A 15,827-nucleotide genomic window follows, 5' to 3' on the forward strand; every position below is an offset into this window, starting at 1 on the left:
TGTCATGAAAATTCTTGCCAAACTTGTGCTTAGTTGGCAAAATTGTCCTTACTGGAGGTACGGTTTTCAAATTAGCATCTTCTTTCCCTCTTGAGGTTCCTCAAAGAAAAACACAGTCTGGGTGCTTTGATCTGGATTCATCACTGCTGCAGCTGAAATGTCTGTCTGCAAGAAGGTATGTTTTATTTACCAGAAACTTTAAGGATTTTTGGGGAGACATAATGTATGTACATACCTGTATGCAACAACAAAGCATGTTAGCAAAGACAAAAAACGGGTGTCTTTCAAAAGAGTCCTTATTCTGAAGGATTGCTGACCCCCCCAACCCCCCAAGTTGCCCCAGGGGTCTCCAGGTTAGCACGGCTCTGGGACATAACCATGGTACAAGAGCTGCTGCCGGGAAGAACTCTGTCCTGTGCAGGGGTAGGCATGCTGTAAGATACACTTGAATTCTCAAACAGAAAAGATAGTAATCGTTGACTCTTCTTCAAATCAGTGTTATTTTTGTGTTATGTTTTGTTCTTAGTGTTGAACGGGTTAAACGTTTTTTTGCCGTAACTTGTTCAGAGAACTTAACTTCTAAAAGGGACTGACCGTGACCATACATTAAGTCACGCAACATAAACAGCTTTTAGTATGGTAGTTTGATGTTGGAAACTTCAGGATATGAGACAAAAATATCTGCATACAAGAGAAAATAATCTGATACTTTGGTTCCTGCTAAGGGAGTTAATGAACAACCTAAAATTTTATTGTCTTTATCCCTTGTAATGTAAAACTTGTGAAAGTATTTTTTCAGTTAACTAGAAAATGTTTTGCTGAAGTATTAACAGGGAATGTTCAACTGTTACTTCTTTAGGACAACATTTTGTAATACAGTAAGTAAATGATTCTTTCTAGAGCTGCTTATACCCAGAAGACAAAAGCAAATGTGTTTATCCTTTATGTTTATTCTGTCTTTTTTTTTTTTTTTTTAATAGCCCACAACAGTGTATAAACAGAGACAGTGATCCGGAGAGCCATGGGAAACCTTTTCTAAGTTCTAGTGCTCCACCAGTAACGAGTCTTAGCCTTCTGGGAAACTTCGAGGTATTGCATATTCTCTAGAATTCTTGTGGTATTTTTAGTATTCTTCTGTACTGCTTTTAAAAGTGAATTACTGTGAATAATTCCAGCCTGATTCCAATGTAAAAGTTCATAATTAAACTGAATAAAATTTGTTTTAATTTCCAGCTGTAAAGGCACATATTTCATACCCCAGACATCATCTGTCTCGGAGATTCAGATACAACGGGTTGCTTATAACTTATGTTTCCCACTATGGTCAAGTTAGGAGGTGTTCTGTTGACTTAAATGAGATTTAACAACCTGTAATTGTTCATGTTTATAATGTATATACCTAGAAAAAAGGATTTACATTTTCACTCTTAAAGTCTCCTTAATATGTCACAAAAGCTGTGTTAAATCAGCATGGTAAACAGAACGTATTTGAAGTGTAGCCTCCACCTTTTCACTTCATGTAGCATATCAAATATCAACAACTAATAGCTAGTGTGTTAACAGGTTGTATTGTACTCCATATTTGTGAAATATGGAGTGAATGTGTTGAGGAAAGTTACAGATTCTAGATTATTATTTTTTTCAGATAGTATATGTCAAGGAAAATCATGCATAGATCCTGCTGCAATAAAATTCTCTGTGGGCTTTTGCACCAGTTTCAGTAGGATGAAGACTGGATTTGGATGATGCATTCTCTCAAACCAGTATCATCTTGCTGCATGTTCCGCTGTTCACCATAATTTCTGCCTCAGTGTTGATTTTGGGCAGGTCACCTCACGAAAGACCTGAGTTCTTATATAAACTTGTTTCCTGTTCGCCGCTTAGTTTTGCTATATTTTATTTGAGGCGTTCCCAACCTAAGCTGTATGCGTTTTGTTTTTCAGGAGTCTGTCCTGAATTTTCGCTTAGACCCGCTCGGCGTCGTGGAGGGTTTCACAGCAGAAGTGGGAGCAAGCGGAGTCTTTTGTCCCACGCACATGACTCTGCCAGTTGAAGTGTCATTCTACAGCGTTTCCGATGATAACGCGCCCTCTCCTTACATGGTAAGTGTGTGGTTGGGTTTATTTTAAATAAATTCTGATAGGTGGAGGTGAAGAACAAGAGCTCGGTGAGTAGAGGGTTCAGGAAGTGGGGATTTGCAGGGACCTGGGTTATTTTCAGCTGCTTATGATGGAGTTCTCCTGTCCCTTCTTCCTTTCCCTAACTAGTGCTTTTCCTCCCGCTGCTCTGCCCCACCATCCAGCTGCTCTCATCTTGGGATATTGAACATATTTGTCTCCCTCCACACCGGAGTGATCAACCCTCACCATCTCTTTTTATCCGTCTAACTTAAAATAGGCAGTGAGGCAATAGCTGGACTTAATGGGATACATTTTGTTGTCCCAACAAGCAGCTGCCCTGGGCAACTAACCGCTCTGCCAGCGAGTGGCTTAGGTGTCGGCCAAGGTACAATCACTGATGGAGACCTTAGACTCAGAAGTTATTCAGCCCTTTCTTTTAAAGCAAATATTGTCTGAGCTAGCGTGACACGCGGCACTCTCACAAGCTGCATGGTTTGCTGATGTTCGCACTGACAAGGTATTTGTGTTCTCGGTATCCGTGTGCTAATTCTGTTCCACATTTCTACAATGACAGCACGGTTTTTGGATGTCTAAGAGTGCTTCCTTGTAAAAAGCAAAAGATGTCTTGTATGCTAGCATTGAATCAGACGGCTAGGTTTGTTCTGAACGCCTGTTAAGGAACCTCAGTGTTACCTGGGTGACAGATCTAATTTGTAGAGGTTTTCATATGTGTATGTCTGTCTAAAATATGGTAAATAGTCTGTTTAAACATGTAAGTAAAGCATTGAACATCTGATTATCCCAATATTTAGATTTTAAATTCATAGCACTTTTCATATTTCTAACCTTCTGTTTTTAAAAGTATTCAGAAAATGAAATGGCTTTGCGAGTTATGTTTGAGTAATAAGTTGAGTTTAAACTTGTATATGTCTTCTTTTAACCACTGCAAAGAATATCTATTGTTTTGCTTTCGTCTTTCTAGATTATTTCACGTGATTTTCCAGGAGGTGAAGGGATTCTGATATTCCTCAAATGGTTAAAGTAGCACTGCTTATTTTCCTAGCTGGGTTTCATTGTTTCAGGCTTTTCCACATGCTCTAAATGTGCTATTATGGCTGAGTCTCCCAGGATTAATACAACATTTGTATAGTGCCTCCATCATCAGAAACATTGTTTCTGTTTGTATAGCTAGTTTCTCTGCTCTGGGGTCTTTTTTTTTTGTTTGTTTGGGTTTTGGGGTTTTTTTGTGAAGTTCAGTGCAGTGGGGTACAGCAGTTGGGCCCTGCAGGTTAGTCAAACGTGTGCGCTAGGGCAGTACCCTAAGGGTGGCCTCAGCAGTGGTACAGCGCCGTGTGGGACACTCAGAGACGCTCCACAGATCACAGCTGGTACAAAAGCAGATGTCATCGTCGCTAAAGTTTGGATTAGAATGGAAGATTAAATGCATCTGCTGCCTTTGGAAAGCAGAAATCAGTTCTGTGGGATTTGGAGTATTATTGGTGCGATTGTAGGTGACATAAAAATGAAAGGAGGTGACAAATCTTCCATTTTAACTTACAAGCCGTTTTGAAAAGAAAGCTCTATTTCGCCATAGCTCCCTGACTGCTAGTTTGAAGGTGTGGAAACTTGGATCTTGTTTCAAGAGGAGAACGCACCCCGTATTGCACAGCTTTTAATGACCTGCCAAAGTATCTGTAAGGCCCCTGCTGTTGATTTTTAACTGCATTGTAAATGCATTGCCTTCTCTATTTTTAGTTGTTATGCATTACTGATTGTTTTTTGAATAAATATAATTACATGAATAGAACATTTTTATTTGTTTATATCTCTCCCCGTGAACTAAATGTGTGTCTTTTTTTTTTCTAGGGTGTAATTACTTTAGAGTCCCTTGGTAAAAGGGGTTATCGGGTACCGCCTTCAGGAACAATACAAGTGGTACGTACTCAGCAGATACGGGTGCCTTGAAACCACTAATATCAAGAAAGTCATGCAGAGGAGATGAGGTTATTGGAGATGAGCATGAAGCTAGCAGTGGAAATGTGCATCTCTGTAGGTACTGTAGTTATTCAAAGTAGAAATCTGTGTGTAATTTGTGGGACAAAAAAGACTCCCAACCTTTGAACCCATCTGTGCTGTGAAGAGACTTAAAATCAGTTACTGAAGAGTCAGAATAGTTGGGGACGCCGTGGCTTTGAAGAAGTAATGGAGAAGTAATTAGGCCACAGTCCAAATTCTGAAATCCTTCTGAAGGGATTAAGATTAAATACTCAGTTGTATCTAAATTTTGTAGCATTTTAACGCCACCTATTTTTTGTAATAAAATCAGAAAGTAAATCACAGTCATTGCTTAGAACCAACGATCTGCCTCTTTCTTTTAAGAACCCAGTCCAGGGTAACTGGGCAGGTGGAGTTTGTGGGGGGTTTGGGGGTTTTTTTGTTGTTTGTTTGTTTTTTTAAATTTGTCATCTCTAAAGAGTATTGTATTGAACTGTTTGTCTTTTCAGACCTTATTTAACCCTAACAAAACTGTGGTGAAGATGTTTGTGGTGATCTATGATTTGAGAGAAATGCCAGCTAATCATCAAACATTCCTACGGCAAAGAACTTTTTCTGTTCCTGTGAGACGAGAAATCAAGAGAACTGTCAATAAAGAAAATAGTCAACAGACTGAAGAAAGGCTACTACGCTACCTCATACATCTGAGGTAAGCTCCTCGGAGTTAAAAAAACACAACAAAACAAACAAACAAAAACAACCAAAAACCAAACAAAGAAAAACACAAAAAACAAGTACCTGCCAAAATTTATCTCATGATTTCTTTCCCAGCCAGCCTGTCTGTATACAGACTTATTTTTAAAAAAGAATGCTTTTACCTTGGTCTTTAAGCTAGACAGTAGAGGAAGAAGAGCTAATAAATAATTTGGATTCTTCTTGGGAGCAACAAAGTTAAAATATAAAGCTCTTTCTTGGCATTGAAGTATTTTGTATAGCCTTGTAAAGCTTAATTCTTAGCAAGAGACACATAGTTCTGGCTGGATCAATGTACTTTTTCTGGGGTTACAGGAAAGAGCGAGTGTGGATGTTACATGGGCAAAAGCCAAAACTAAGGATCGATGTAGGGAAGGTGCCCAGTGTCCTACACACATGCCTCTTCACCAGAATAGCTTGTAATATGAAAAGCATTCTGAGTCACTCCTAAAAATACAGCGTTTAGTGGTAAAAAAGTAAATACCTGGTTTATGATGCAATATGGCTGATAATGCCTTTCACTTTATAAAATATTCACACAATCTTCCTTATTACAAAGCACTGCCTGAAACCAGATACTGTGCTGCTGCTCTCAGGATGTTCTGGAGACTGCAGTTCGAAACAAAGGAGGAATGATGGATATACTCTGTCCTTCTGCAGTTTGCAGACTTTTGCCTGCGTTATTGCAGTAAACAAACCACATACGTACAGACCCAGTGCTTTCATTGCAGCACTTGGAAACCCGACGGTGGCTGACATTCTGAAGTGAGCAAGCAGAAGAAAACCAAATCTCTTACACTTTTCTCTTTAACTTGTTGTAGAATTACTTCTGGTACATATTATTTTCCCTATTTAGTGGCATTGATTTCTATCCAGCAGACTTTTGAAACACAACTTTGTCTAGGGCAGTGATTCTAGGCCAAGCTTCCCTGTTACGTGAAAGTTGAGAGTCATAAAAAAACATGTGTTGGTTTACTGGAGTGTGAAAATAGCATCACGATGAGGCTGTTGAACTGTGTTTTCATTCTGAATTTTAGCCTGGATTGAAATTCATCCTTTCAGGCCACACTAACTTGCCATGTCTAACTTAACCACCTGCCAAAAATTTTCTTCTGGGGTAAATTCTGAAAAAGAGGGTGTAGCCCAAATAAAAGGCTCTATTCATGTGTAATGTTGATCTAACTGATGCAGAGGAACTGGGGACAGGCATCAGCTGCAGAGGTGGGCAAAAATCTGTGGCCAACCGGGTCTGGTGTACAGGCACAAAGAGTAGTAGACTTGTATCCCCTTTCAGTTTCTGCTTGAATGTAGTTTGTAAACTTCTTGTAGACAGACCCAATAATTACTTCTATTTGAAGGCAAACCTGCTTTCTTCTCTGTCATCTTTTATAGCTAGAAGTCTTCTAGCTTCCTATTTCTGATACCTGTAGCAGTTCTGATGCTTCTAGTGTTGAAGTATCTGTACAATTTAGCTCAGCTTTCAGACCTCTGGTAGGGATCAGCTCATGGATTTATAATGTGTAATTGGAAATGCATCCATTTCTGGCTGGAAAAACAAGCTGATAATTACGATGCTTAGCTGCTTGCTTTGGAAAGTGGATACCTGCAGAGTATGCCAGAAGTTTTTTGCTTCAGAGATGAACCCAAACAGTGGGTTCTTTCTCATAATGGAAGAACTGCAAAACTCTTTGAAATATTACAGTAGTTTATGTCGATCTGTCTTGTGGTTTATTATACAGAGTACTTCAGATTTTACAAAAGACTCAGTTGTCAATCTAGTAGCCTTTTTTACTAAAGATGGATTTTAATTAGGAGAGCTTAAAAAGTCTTAGTAGTATATTAATTTATATGTAAGTTGGTTTTAAATCTTCATTTTTAAAAGCAGCAATGTTTCCTCAAAACACGTTTTACTGAAAACCTATATACAAACCTAAAAAATTTAAACTATTAAGATTTTTTGTTGTTGTTGTTGTTGTTGTTGTTACTCAAGTTGGCTTAGAACAGCCTTTCAGTTTTAGTTGAAGTAGTTGTTGAAAACAAGCATCTTAAGCTTACACGTTGAAATTTTGCTCAAAAAAACAAATGAAGTCACCACCAGTAAGCTGCATTGTGGTTGCATCTGCTTGCGAGGCCTTAATCACAGTTGTCAGCACTCACATTATGAAAGCTTCTTTTCAAGTGGTAATTCAGCAAAAATGCTTGCATAGGTCTGGAACTTAACATTGGCGGCCAGATTTTCTACAACGCTCTTTTAAAGTGTCAGATTTATTGTGTGTGCAGCTTCTGCATGCAGTTTTGCATGTTTGAGATACTGTTCAATATGCCATTAGGCTGTATTTGTACCCACAGCTACAGATATAAAACGCAGCTTGCACGGACAGCAGAGCTTTATTCACTATAAGAAAATCAAGGATTGCACCTACAGTTTAAGTCGTTTCTTGAAGATGCTTTGGGGATAAATTTTTCGTTGCGTGTGAAGCAATGATTTTTGTGTTGTAATTAAATCTACATGAGCATAAGAGCTGTGAGTCCAGCTCTGCTCACACCTCGTCTCTGCCCAGTGTTGTGAGTGTGACGCCCATCGTTGGTTTCTAGGTCACATTCTGGCACCCCTCCAGAAGGCAATTAAACGGTTAACCTGCCCACAGCTCAGCATTTTTCAAGTTTTTAAAGCTTGGTCAACAGCTTTAGTTACTGACATGTTGCCTCTTTTAATTGCATGGAGCATAATTGTTGTTGCTTAACAGCTAAACAGGGGTTGTTACTGAAGGCTAGGTGGAGGGTAAGCTTGAAACTGGTTGTTAAAAAGTAGTGATTCCTCAAGGTGTTGAGAAACTTTTTTTAAAAAATATTTTCCTAATGTGGCATAGGATACATTTATTGGTGGAAGCTGAAGATACCTGCTATTACTGATTTACTAGTTGCTTTTTGATCTTTCTGATCTCTCAGCATTTGTATCCTTGTCCTAATGATTTTACTTACAGATTTTATAGGTTGTGGTGTATAGTCTTTTCCACTTGCAAAACATGGTTTGCTACATCTGTTTTTGTGATCATCCTGCTATGTCCTGTTTCTGTGGCTTACTCTGTTCTTTGTAAATTCTGGTGGCCTATAAAATATATATATAAAGGGGTTTTGTGCTTGTATTTGTCATTTCTTCGGTAACGTTTATCACTTTCTTTCCTCTGCCAGACTTTCTAGCTCATCTGGTATTTGTGTTTAAGCCCTCCTGTATTTGTCTATTGATACTGTTCCCGGGACATCACCTGTCAGAGACCTCTGTTGTGTTTTTCTTGATTCCCTTACACAAAACTGGTGGAGCTGCCACAGCTCTGGAGCCAGTCCTGTGCTGGCTACTCCATCACCACCCCGCGAGGGTGTATGTAACGGTTGTCTCTTGATTGTGCCAATGTATTTGCATGTATGAGAAGCAACATTTCTAAATCCCAATTACTATGACAAACATTTCTCAAAGAAAAAAACCAGGTGATGGAAGCAGAGATGAGAAGAATCCCCTGAACTCTGTTGCTGTCTCCCACTCATGCTCCTTCAATCTTTGTGAAATGTCATGCTCAGAAAAGCCATGTTACAGGGAAGCATTATTTACTGGGCAAAGGGAGTCTTGCAGGATTCTCACTAATAAAAAATAGTAAGCTTGAGAAGTTTAAAAATAGACCTCGCTAATTATTTTCTGATAGATTCATGTGTAAAATGGGGATTGAGCTCCAGTTTATGATGGTGCTTTGATAACTAGATCTATCTATTCTATATGAATTAATTTCATACTTTTGCTGCAAAAGATCTTTCAATAAAATTTTTCATTTTAAAATGTCTGATAAGCTACATGCTCAATTAACTCTTTGTGGTGTTCACTTCGTCCCTCGCCTCTTTCACTCTTCCTTCTTGTGCTCTCCTCCAGAGTCTTAAGATAGAATCTTCTCCCCTTTGCCTACCAGGTAAAGGGCTTTCACGCTGACAGCACCGAGCAAATAAATAGTGGTGGATGGGAGCTCTGTGGGAGCCAGTAGGAGCCTTCTGCTGGACCCCGCCACATTTAATGCCCTTGACAGCTGTATCTAGGAGAGGAGAATTTTCCTTTGTCTGGCTGTGGGGATGACTACAGGCTGTTCTGCATCACTTGTCTGAGCAAAACGGTGGCACAGAATCCATTTCTACAACCTGCCTGCCCCCCATGATGAAACCTTGATGGATCTTCTGTGGTTCTGTCTTTCTCCTACCTCTCAGAGTTTCAGTCTGATTATGGCTAGGTTTATTCTAGAGATACTACTTTTGCTTCAGTGGGGTCAATGAGTAAATGCTTATTAAAAATCTGTGCCAGTCGTAATACATGTGATAATACAGTGTGCACTGCGCTCTCAGCATTTGTAACGGTATCATGTTGTCATTACAATAGCGGTAGCTTTTCTGTTTCTATTTCTATTACAGTAGCAATAGCTTTTCTCCCTTACCGTGGCATAGTGATAGTGACGTTCAGTTCAGCTGCCGTAAGAAATGCCCCTTAGGCTCTCCTGCCTTTCCTGGTTGAGGGAAGGAAATGAAGGAGTTTCCGCCAGATGAAGACTATAGAATACAGTTCTCTGAAATGCAGATCTCGTCTCTCTATCTATAGTTGTTAAATCTCAGGGAAAGTGGAACTGGCACATTCCTGGCAGGTTTGGAGGACCTGAATTAGGCTGTTTAGCTGCAGCATAAAAGATAAACGGGCCCAGGAATTGGCCGCTGGTTGGGCCAGTGAACTATAGTCTCTTTGAAATAGCTCCGTATTCTGTGTGAAAAACTTTTTTCTGTCTGCCTGCAGAGGTCCCCATACCTACTGCTTCTCGAGTTGGACTTAAATTTGGCATGTGGTATAAAGCAGTAGTAGACTTCTTGCTGGTGCGTTCATAAAGAGAGCAGTGAAATCTGTCTGTATGGTAGCTGGCACTGAAATATATATTTGATATGTATATATGCCTTTGTTGATATTTGAACCTTCCCTTTTGTGTGTGCTTAGGCCACCCTTTGGGCATTTCCAGGAGTGCTCACTGAAGAGCACTTTCAGCCTTTCTAGATTGCTGAGAACTTTAATCTCTAAAGTACATAATTGCAGCGTGAAGTTCAAATATTCCATGCCACTTTCAAAGCTGTGCCCTGCGCTGGTGATTAGGAACAGAACCTTTAAATGCCGAAGGAAACGAAGTAGATTGAAAATGTTAGGTTATTCTTTCTTCTTTCATTTTAACTGACTAATTTTGTATGTTCAAATGTTTTTTGGCCTTAATCTTTTAAAGGAACGCATTTAGTTCAATAGTATTTAAAAATGAATCTTTTGCTTTAGATAATACAGATATTTGTATCTTTTCAGGTTCCAGAGTTCTAAATCTGGAAAGATCTACCTCCACAGAGATGTAAGGCTCCTATTCTCTCGGAAATCCATGGAAGTTGACAGCGGCGCTGCATATGAACTCAAATCTTACACTGAATCTCCAACAAATCCTCAGTTTTCACCAAGATGCTAGCAAACAATGGCAAACTAAAGTATTCGTTTTACTGTTGATTACTCCTTACAAGTGAAGATCGGTAGAGGTGACAGTATAAAGTTTAAGTCTGTAAAGGAATGAAAATAGCGCTCAGGAGAGAGAAGGTTCTTATGTGATCCTGGACCAGTTTTTAAAAGGTTTCTGGAATGAGCTTTGTGTATTCCAAGTAGACTGGAAACATACTTAAATCTAATCTTTTTGTACTGTTTAAAACCACTTCATTGGATGTGTTGCAATAGCAAATTCCCAAGTTAGTTTAGTGTTTACACTTTTTATTTTATTTTTCAGTTATTTAATATTTAATGTTTCATTTAATACTCAAGTGATGTTTGTCTTTAGTGTTCTAATGTAGCATAAATCCTATGTAAAATCATACTATGTATTTTTGGCATTAATATTGAAATCTGAAATATATACAGATGTCTTTAATCTGTGTGATGTTTTAAGTGATATTCATTTAAGTTATTGAAAATGGGGACAACAGGTGAATTTCCATAACATTTCATACTATGCAAGCATTTAGCTTTCTTCTTTTTTTCTCTTTAACGGTACCCTTTTCCTTTTTTTTCTCACATACAGATTCAATAACACTTGCGACCATAGTGCAGTTTGTTTATTCACTTACTCATGCATTCAGATCATTGGTTCGATTCATATTTTGCTCCCTCAATTTCTTTCTTTCCTTAAGGGCCACTTTCATTTTGCTTTCTGTTACTAGTTTTTCTCACATAAAATTCCCGCCCTCCCCCATTTGATTTTTCAGATTGTGTTAAAGGATGTACTGTGCAAAAAAATTAGTATTTATATCTTAAATATATGCAAAAGCTATGAAACTTGTACTTTTTGTTTTATTTTTAGATAAGGAGGATCTTCATGTAATCCTAAATATTTTTATTAGGCCAATTCCATTTAGGCCACTAGGTGGCCATAGGAAGTTTTACTAGAAATGCTACATTGGGCATATAAATATTTTCCCATATGTGTGTGTATTCCTAAAACAAAACACAGTCAGATAAACAGTTTATGCTAAGCGTGGAACTGAGAGAAATAAAAGTTAGAAGCATTTGATTATATTTGAGGTATATATTTAATAACGAAAAAGAAGCTTTACAATGTTTGCCGAAGATCTCGGAGCGTCTCAGCTGTCTTACCTTGGTTTATATGCCTTTCTGTACACCGCTGCCGGTTTTCAGAGTGCCAGTAACATGAAAGGTGACCTTCGTATTTGGGAGTATAACACGCTTATCGGATGAAGACTCCGGAGAAAGAATGAACGTGCGTCTTGTATATTCAGCACTGCCCTTAGATGAGAGGAGAAGTCAGTGTATCGTGAAATCTCCAGGAAGTCTGCCAGGGAAAGTAAGGGAGACCAGACTTTCCAGATTATACTTATAAACTGTCCTGTATATTCAAATGACTGTTGCTACAGAAGGGCAAAGCTCAGGTACTGCTGAGTCCGTTCCCCACTTCAGCAGTACTTTTCCCTCTGTTACACTAGGTTTTCAAAGGTTAGCTAGCATTTATTTTATACAGACTTGGGAAAAGCTGTACAGGAAGAGATTGTTTGCAGTTTCTAGTCATTTGTGTGCCCTGTAAAACTGAGAAAAGGTTTCTTTTGGTAGCGGAAGAGTCAAATCCAACTGCAGTTGTACTGTGTACAGAACTAGGATCTAGACTAGTGTAATGAGAATGTGTCCTAGTTTCTTTGTAGCTACTACTGAGTCATAAGCAAACAGCATGTATCCTCAAAGTACGTACTTGTGCCATGGTGCACATCTGCTTGCATACTTGATGAAAAAAAGGATGAGAAAAGAACACACTTCTAATGAAAAGTCACAATTCACCTGTAGTAGATTGACCTTTTATTTTGCACTGACAATATGCAATGTTTGTATGTCTGTATCTTGATAACTTTAAATGACTTCTTCAAGCCATCCTTTTCTCCCTTCAGAGTAATATATTAATTTGTTTTGAACAGCAAAGAAGTGTGGATTTTGAGTATGTGGTCACTACAAGTCATGTCTAGGAAATAAATTTGTACTGACTTAAATAGTCAAACTACGCTTAGTCCCTGTATGGATTCAGAATGAAAGTGACCTTAGATTATCCATGCACAACTTGATTTAACTAAGTCATTCTCCATTTACAGCTTGATCTGAGTTAACACTTTCCATTAGGGGGACACCTGGAGAAATGCTGAACGTTTGTAAAATATGAACTGAATCCCACATGACCTTCTATGCATAGGTTAAGAAATGAGACTAGACTAACTTTTGAGAGGTCATTTGTGGCTTTTCTTTACTCCTCAATAGGCTCAACCATATAGAATTATTTTTGACAAATCTTTCTGAGCAGTTTATGAGGGCCTCCAGTGACGGAGGCTCCAAGTAATCTCTTCCAGTGTCAAACTATACTTATCACGAGAAAGCTGATTATAATGTCCAACTAAGTCTTGCTGTACTTGAAGTCAAATACTACTTGGCCTTTTCACTGTAAGCAAAGAAAACAATTTAGGTCTTGTATCTCCCTTCTCAGCCTTGTTTTCTATATCTAAGACAACCCCAGACTGTTCAGTCAGCCTTGCCTCATAGATTTTATTTTCTGCACCTCTCATCATTCTGGCTCTTTGCTTTCTTCTTTTGGTCTGAATCTGTCCTGAAGTGCCTCAAGCTGGACACAGCATCCCAAGCAGGGCCTCTCTCTGCCAATCAGACTGGAAGGATTGGTTGATAAGTCTTATGGATTAAAGTCCTCTTCATACATCCCATTATAATACTTGATTTTTCAGATGTCAGCTTGCGTTCATCTTGTTATCTGGTATGACAGAGGTGTCCTACCTGCTTGTTCCCAATATGGTAGCTTTCCTGCATGTGTCATTACTGAACTTCATTATTCCGCTACCCGAGATCTGATCTGCTGTCTGAATCTGAATTGTAATTATTTTCCAGAGTTCTTGTAGCTTCTCTTACTCAGTGTAATCCACTAGTATAAATAAAGTTTATAGTCCATTATCGGGGTCACCAGTGAAACTGATGAACAATATTGGCCCTGGGTGTGAAACCCTACTGAACACAGGATTGCTGTTTGAACAATTGATAGCATTTCCACCAAAACTTGCATCCACCGCATCGAAGTTTCCTCAAGTTAAGTTTCCCTAATTTGCATGGGGAAGTGTCGGAGGCCTCATTAATGCCAGAAGGTGTCTGGAACTTCAGCCACCTTCACCTACTTCTCCACATGGTCTGTTTCCTTTTCGTTAAAGGAAATACAATTGCATGAAACCCTTGTTCATAATTGTGAATTCATGTCTAGCTACTCGGTTTCTTTTGAGTGCTTATTTTAGATGATTCCTCAGATAATTCTTGATTAGACAGCTTAATTATATAGCTTGTATTCTGTCATCCCCTTAAGTCCTATTTAATCGGCCTCCTGGAAACCCATTCATTTTCTACAGGTTCCTATACAGATGAGACTGGAGATTGCTTCAGTCAGTTCTCCAAAACCCTGAAGGATAACTTTTCAGCCAAGTTGAAAATGTTTACCAGATAAGGAAAGAAATAACTGATTCAAGTATCCTATAAACCGATCTTTCCTTATTCCAGCTTGAGGTTGTACTCCGTTTGTTACACTAGCTATCTTGACCATGCCAGACTGAACAAAAGAAACATTAAATCCTTTGGTCTTTACAAGGTTTATTCAGCAATTTTCAGTAATAATTCTGTGCCCCTTTGTCTTCGTGATCTGCTTTAGATGCACATCCTTAAAAAATTGACCTAGTTTCTATATGCTGCTTTCTTGTATTTGAGGCCATTGAAGAACTTCTGCTTTTCCTGAGGTTCTTAATTTACTTCCCATCCTTCCTCTGCACTGTATAGTTTAACGCTTGTTCCCTTAAAGAAATAGTTTCATTAAGGAACTGCCAAATCCTCAAGACTGTGTTTTCCCTCACATTAATTTCCTAAGAGATTTGAAAGAAATTCCTGATGCTTGCATTCTTGTCTGCTGTCACTGCTTTGCTGTTCTGCTTCCTCTCAAAATCTATGAACTTCATCCTTTTCATGATCATTCTTCTATGTGTTGCTCTGTTTTTTATACCTTCAGACCATTTCTCCCTGGTTTTGCTAGAAGCAAATGTCGCACACCCACTGTTATCGTTGCTTTTTCTATCATTAGGAAAAAAATACTCGCTAGTGTCTTCTGTGATTTTCCTGTGCGATCTGTCCTGCTGTACCCCTTCCTGAACGAGGGATATGCACGTGCCTTGAGCTCCCTACTACCGCACAATCCTGGCCTCTGGACGAATCTCTCAGTTCAAAAAAACGCTTCCAACTACTGGTTTGGGGGGCTTTTAGTAAAATTCAGCTGTGGCAAAATCGTTGACTTTACAGCTTCTTTTTGATTGGGAGCCTTTTCTGACCTGTCTCGGTCTGTCTTCTGGACCTTAAACACACAAAGCCTGTCCTTGCCCATCCTTCCTGAGCTGTGCTCGAGCTGGTTTACCACACGTGCGGGGTCTGCAGGGTGGAGAGCGCGTGCTGGTTCTCAGGCGGAGGGCACGCTGAACGCAGGTGGTACGCCACGGTGGGAGGGCTGGAGGTCAAAATCACGGGGAAGCGGTGTAAGATAACAGGAAAAGACGTTTTGTATAGGAAAAGTGGGAGTACACATTCATTTAGCTGAATATTAAGTAAAATCTGTACCTTATTGTTCACATAATCCCCGTATTCAGGGACCCCTAAAGATTCACTAACGGTGAGCTATTTAAACCCCTCCTTTACGTTCTTAAAGTCTAAGGGAGCCCGAGGGAGGTTATTGTTCTGCCCAGAACCAGACAGTGAAAAGCAGATGGGGAGGGAAGAAAATACTTCATATAACTTGATACCACGCTGTTTAAGAAGCTTCAGTGGACTGAGACCTCCTGTCCCGTCTGCTGCCGCCTGCCATTCAAAGAAGATCCTCAAGCAAAGCCGCTGAGGACTCGGCTCCTCCTGTTTTGTCTGTAAAAGTAGCCAAAAGAACTAATTTTAGCCAAGCAGCAAAGGCCTTTTTTTCCCCTTTACCCTGACGTCGGGCCGGGGAGGCCGCGTCGGCCGGCCTGCGGGTGCGGCGGGGGTGCCGGCGAGGCGCCGGGGGTGCAGGGCCCAGCCTCGGCCTCTGGGAGCCGCACCCGAGCTGCCCGCTGGAGCTCGGCCGCCCCCGGCCGCTGCGGGCAGGTGTCTATAAACGGCTGTGACCCGGTGCCCCGCGGAGGGGCCTGCCGGGCCCCCGTCTCCGGGGAAGCCCCGGGGGCGTTTCCGCAGGGCCGGGCCCCTCAGGGCCGGGCGCGAACCGCCGCCCGCCGGACTACGCCTCCCAGCGTGCCCGGCAGCGGACGTGACGTCAGGGGGCGGAGACGGAAGCGGCTCCTGAGCGGCGCTCG

At 40.2% G+C, this 15,827-nt stretch overlaps 1 protein-coding gene across 3 annotated transcripts in view; it reads left to right on the top strand.

Moving 5' to 3' along the window:
* Window positions 1-12,723, top strand: part of ATOSA (atos homolog A) — a 50,329-nt gene extending 37,606 nt beyond the window's left edge. For all 3 annotated transcript variants that reach the window (XM_076347742.1, XM_076347741.1, XM_076347743.1), the window contains 6 exons: window positions 96-175; window positions 981-1,089; window positions 1,944-2,102; window positions 3,987-4,055; window positions 4,625-4,824; window positions 10,234-12,723. In XM_076347742.1, the coding sequence (XP_076203857.1) occupies window positions 96-175; window positions 981-1,089; window positions 1,944-2,102; window positions 3,987-4,055; window positions 4,625-4,824; window positions 10,234-10,387 (771 nt within the window). In that variant the 3' untranslated portion in view covers window positions 10,388-12,723. The remainder of the gene's footprint in view (window positions 1-95; window positions 176-980; window positions 1,090-1,943; window positions 2,103-3,986; window positions 4,056-4,624; window positions 4,825-10,233) is intronic.
* Window positions 12,724-15,827: the final 3,104 nt, after the last annotated feature.

This window comes from Aptenodytes patagonicus, chromosome 10, assembly GCF_965638725.1.
Source record: "Aptenodytes patagonicus chromosome 10, bAptPat1.pri.cur, whole genome shotgun sequence".
Classification (NCBI taxonomy): Eukaryota; Metazoa; Chordata; class Aves; order Sphenisciformes; family Spheniscidae; genus Aptenodytes; species Aptenodytes patagonicus.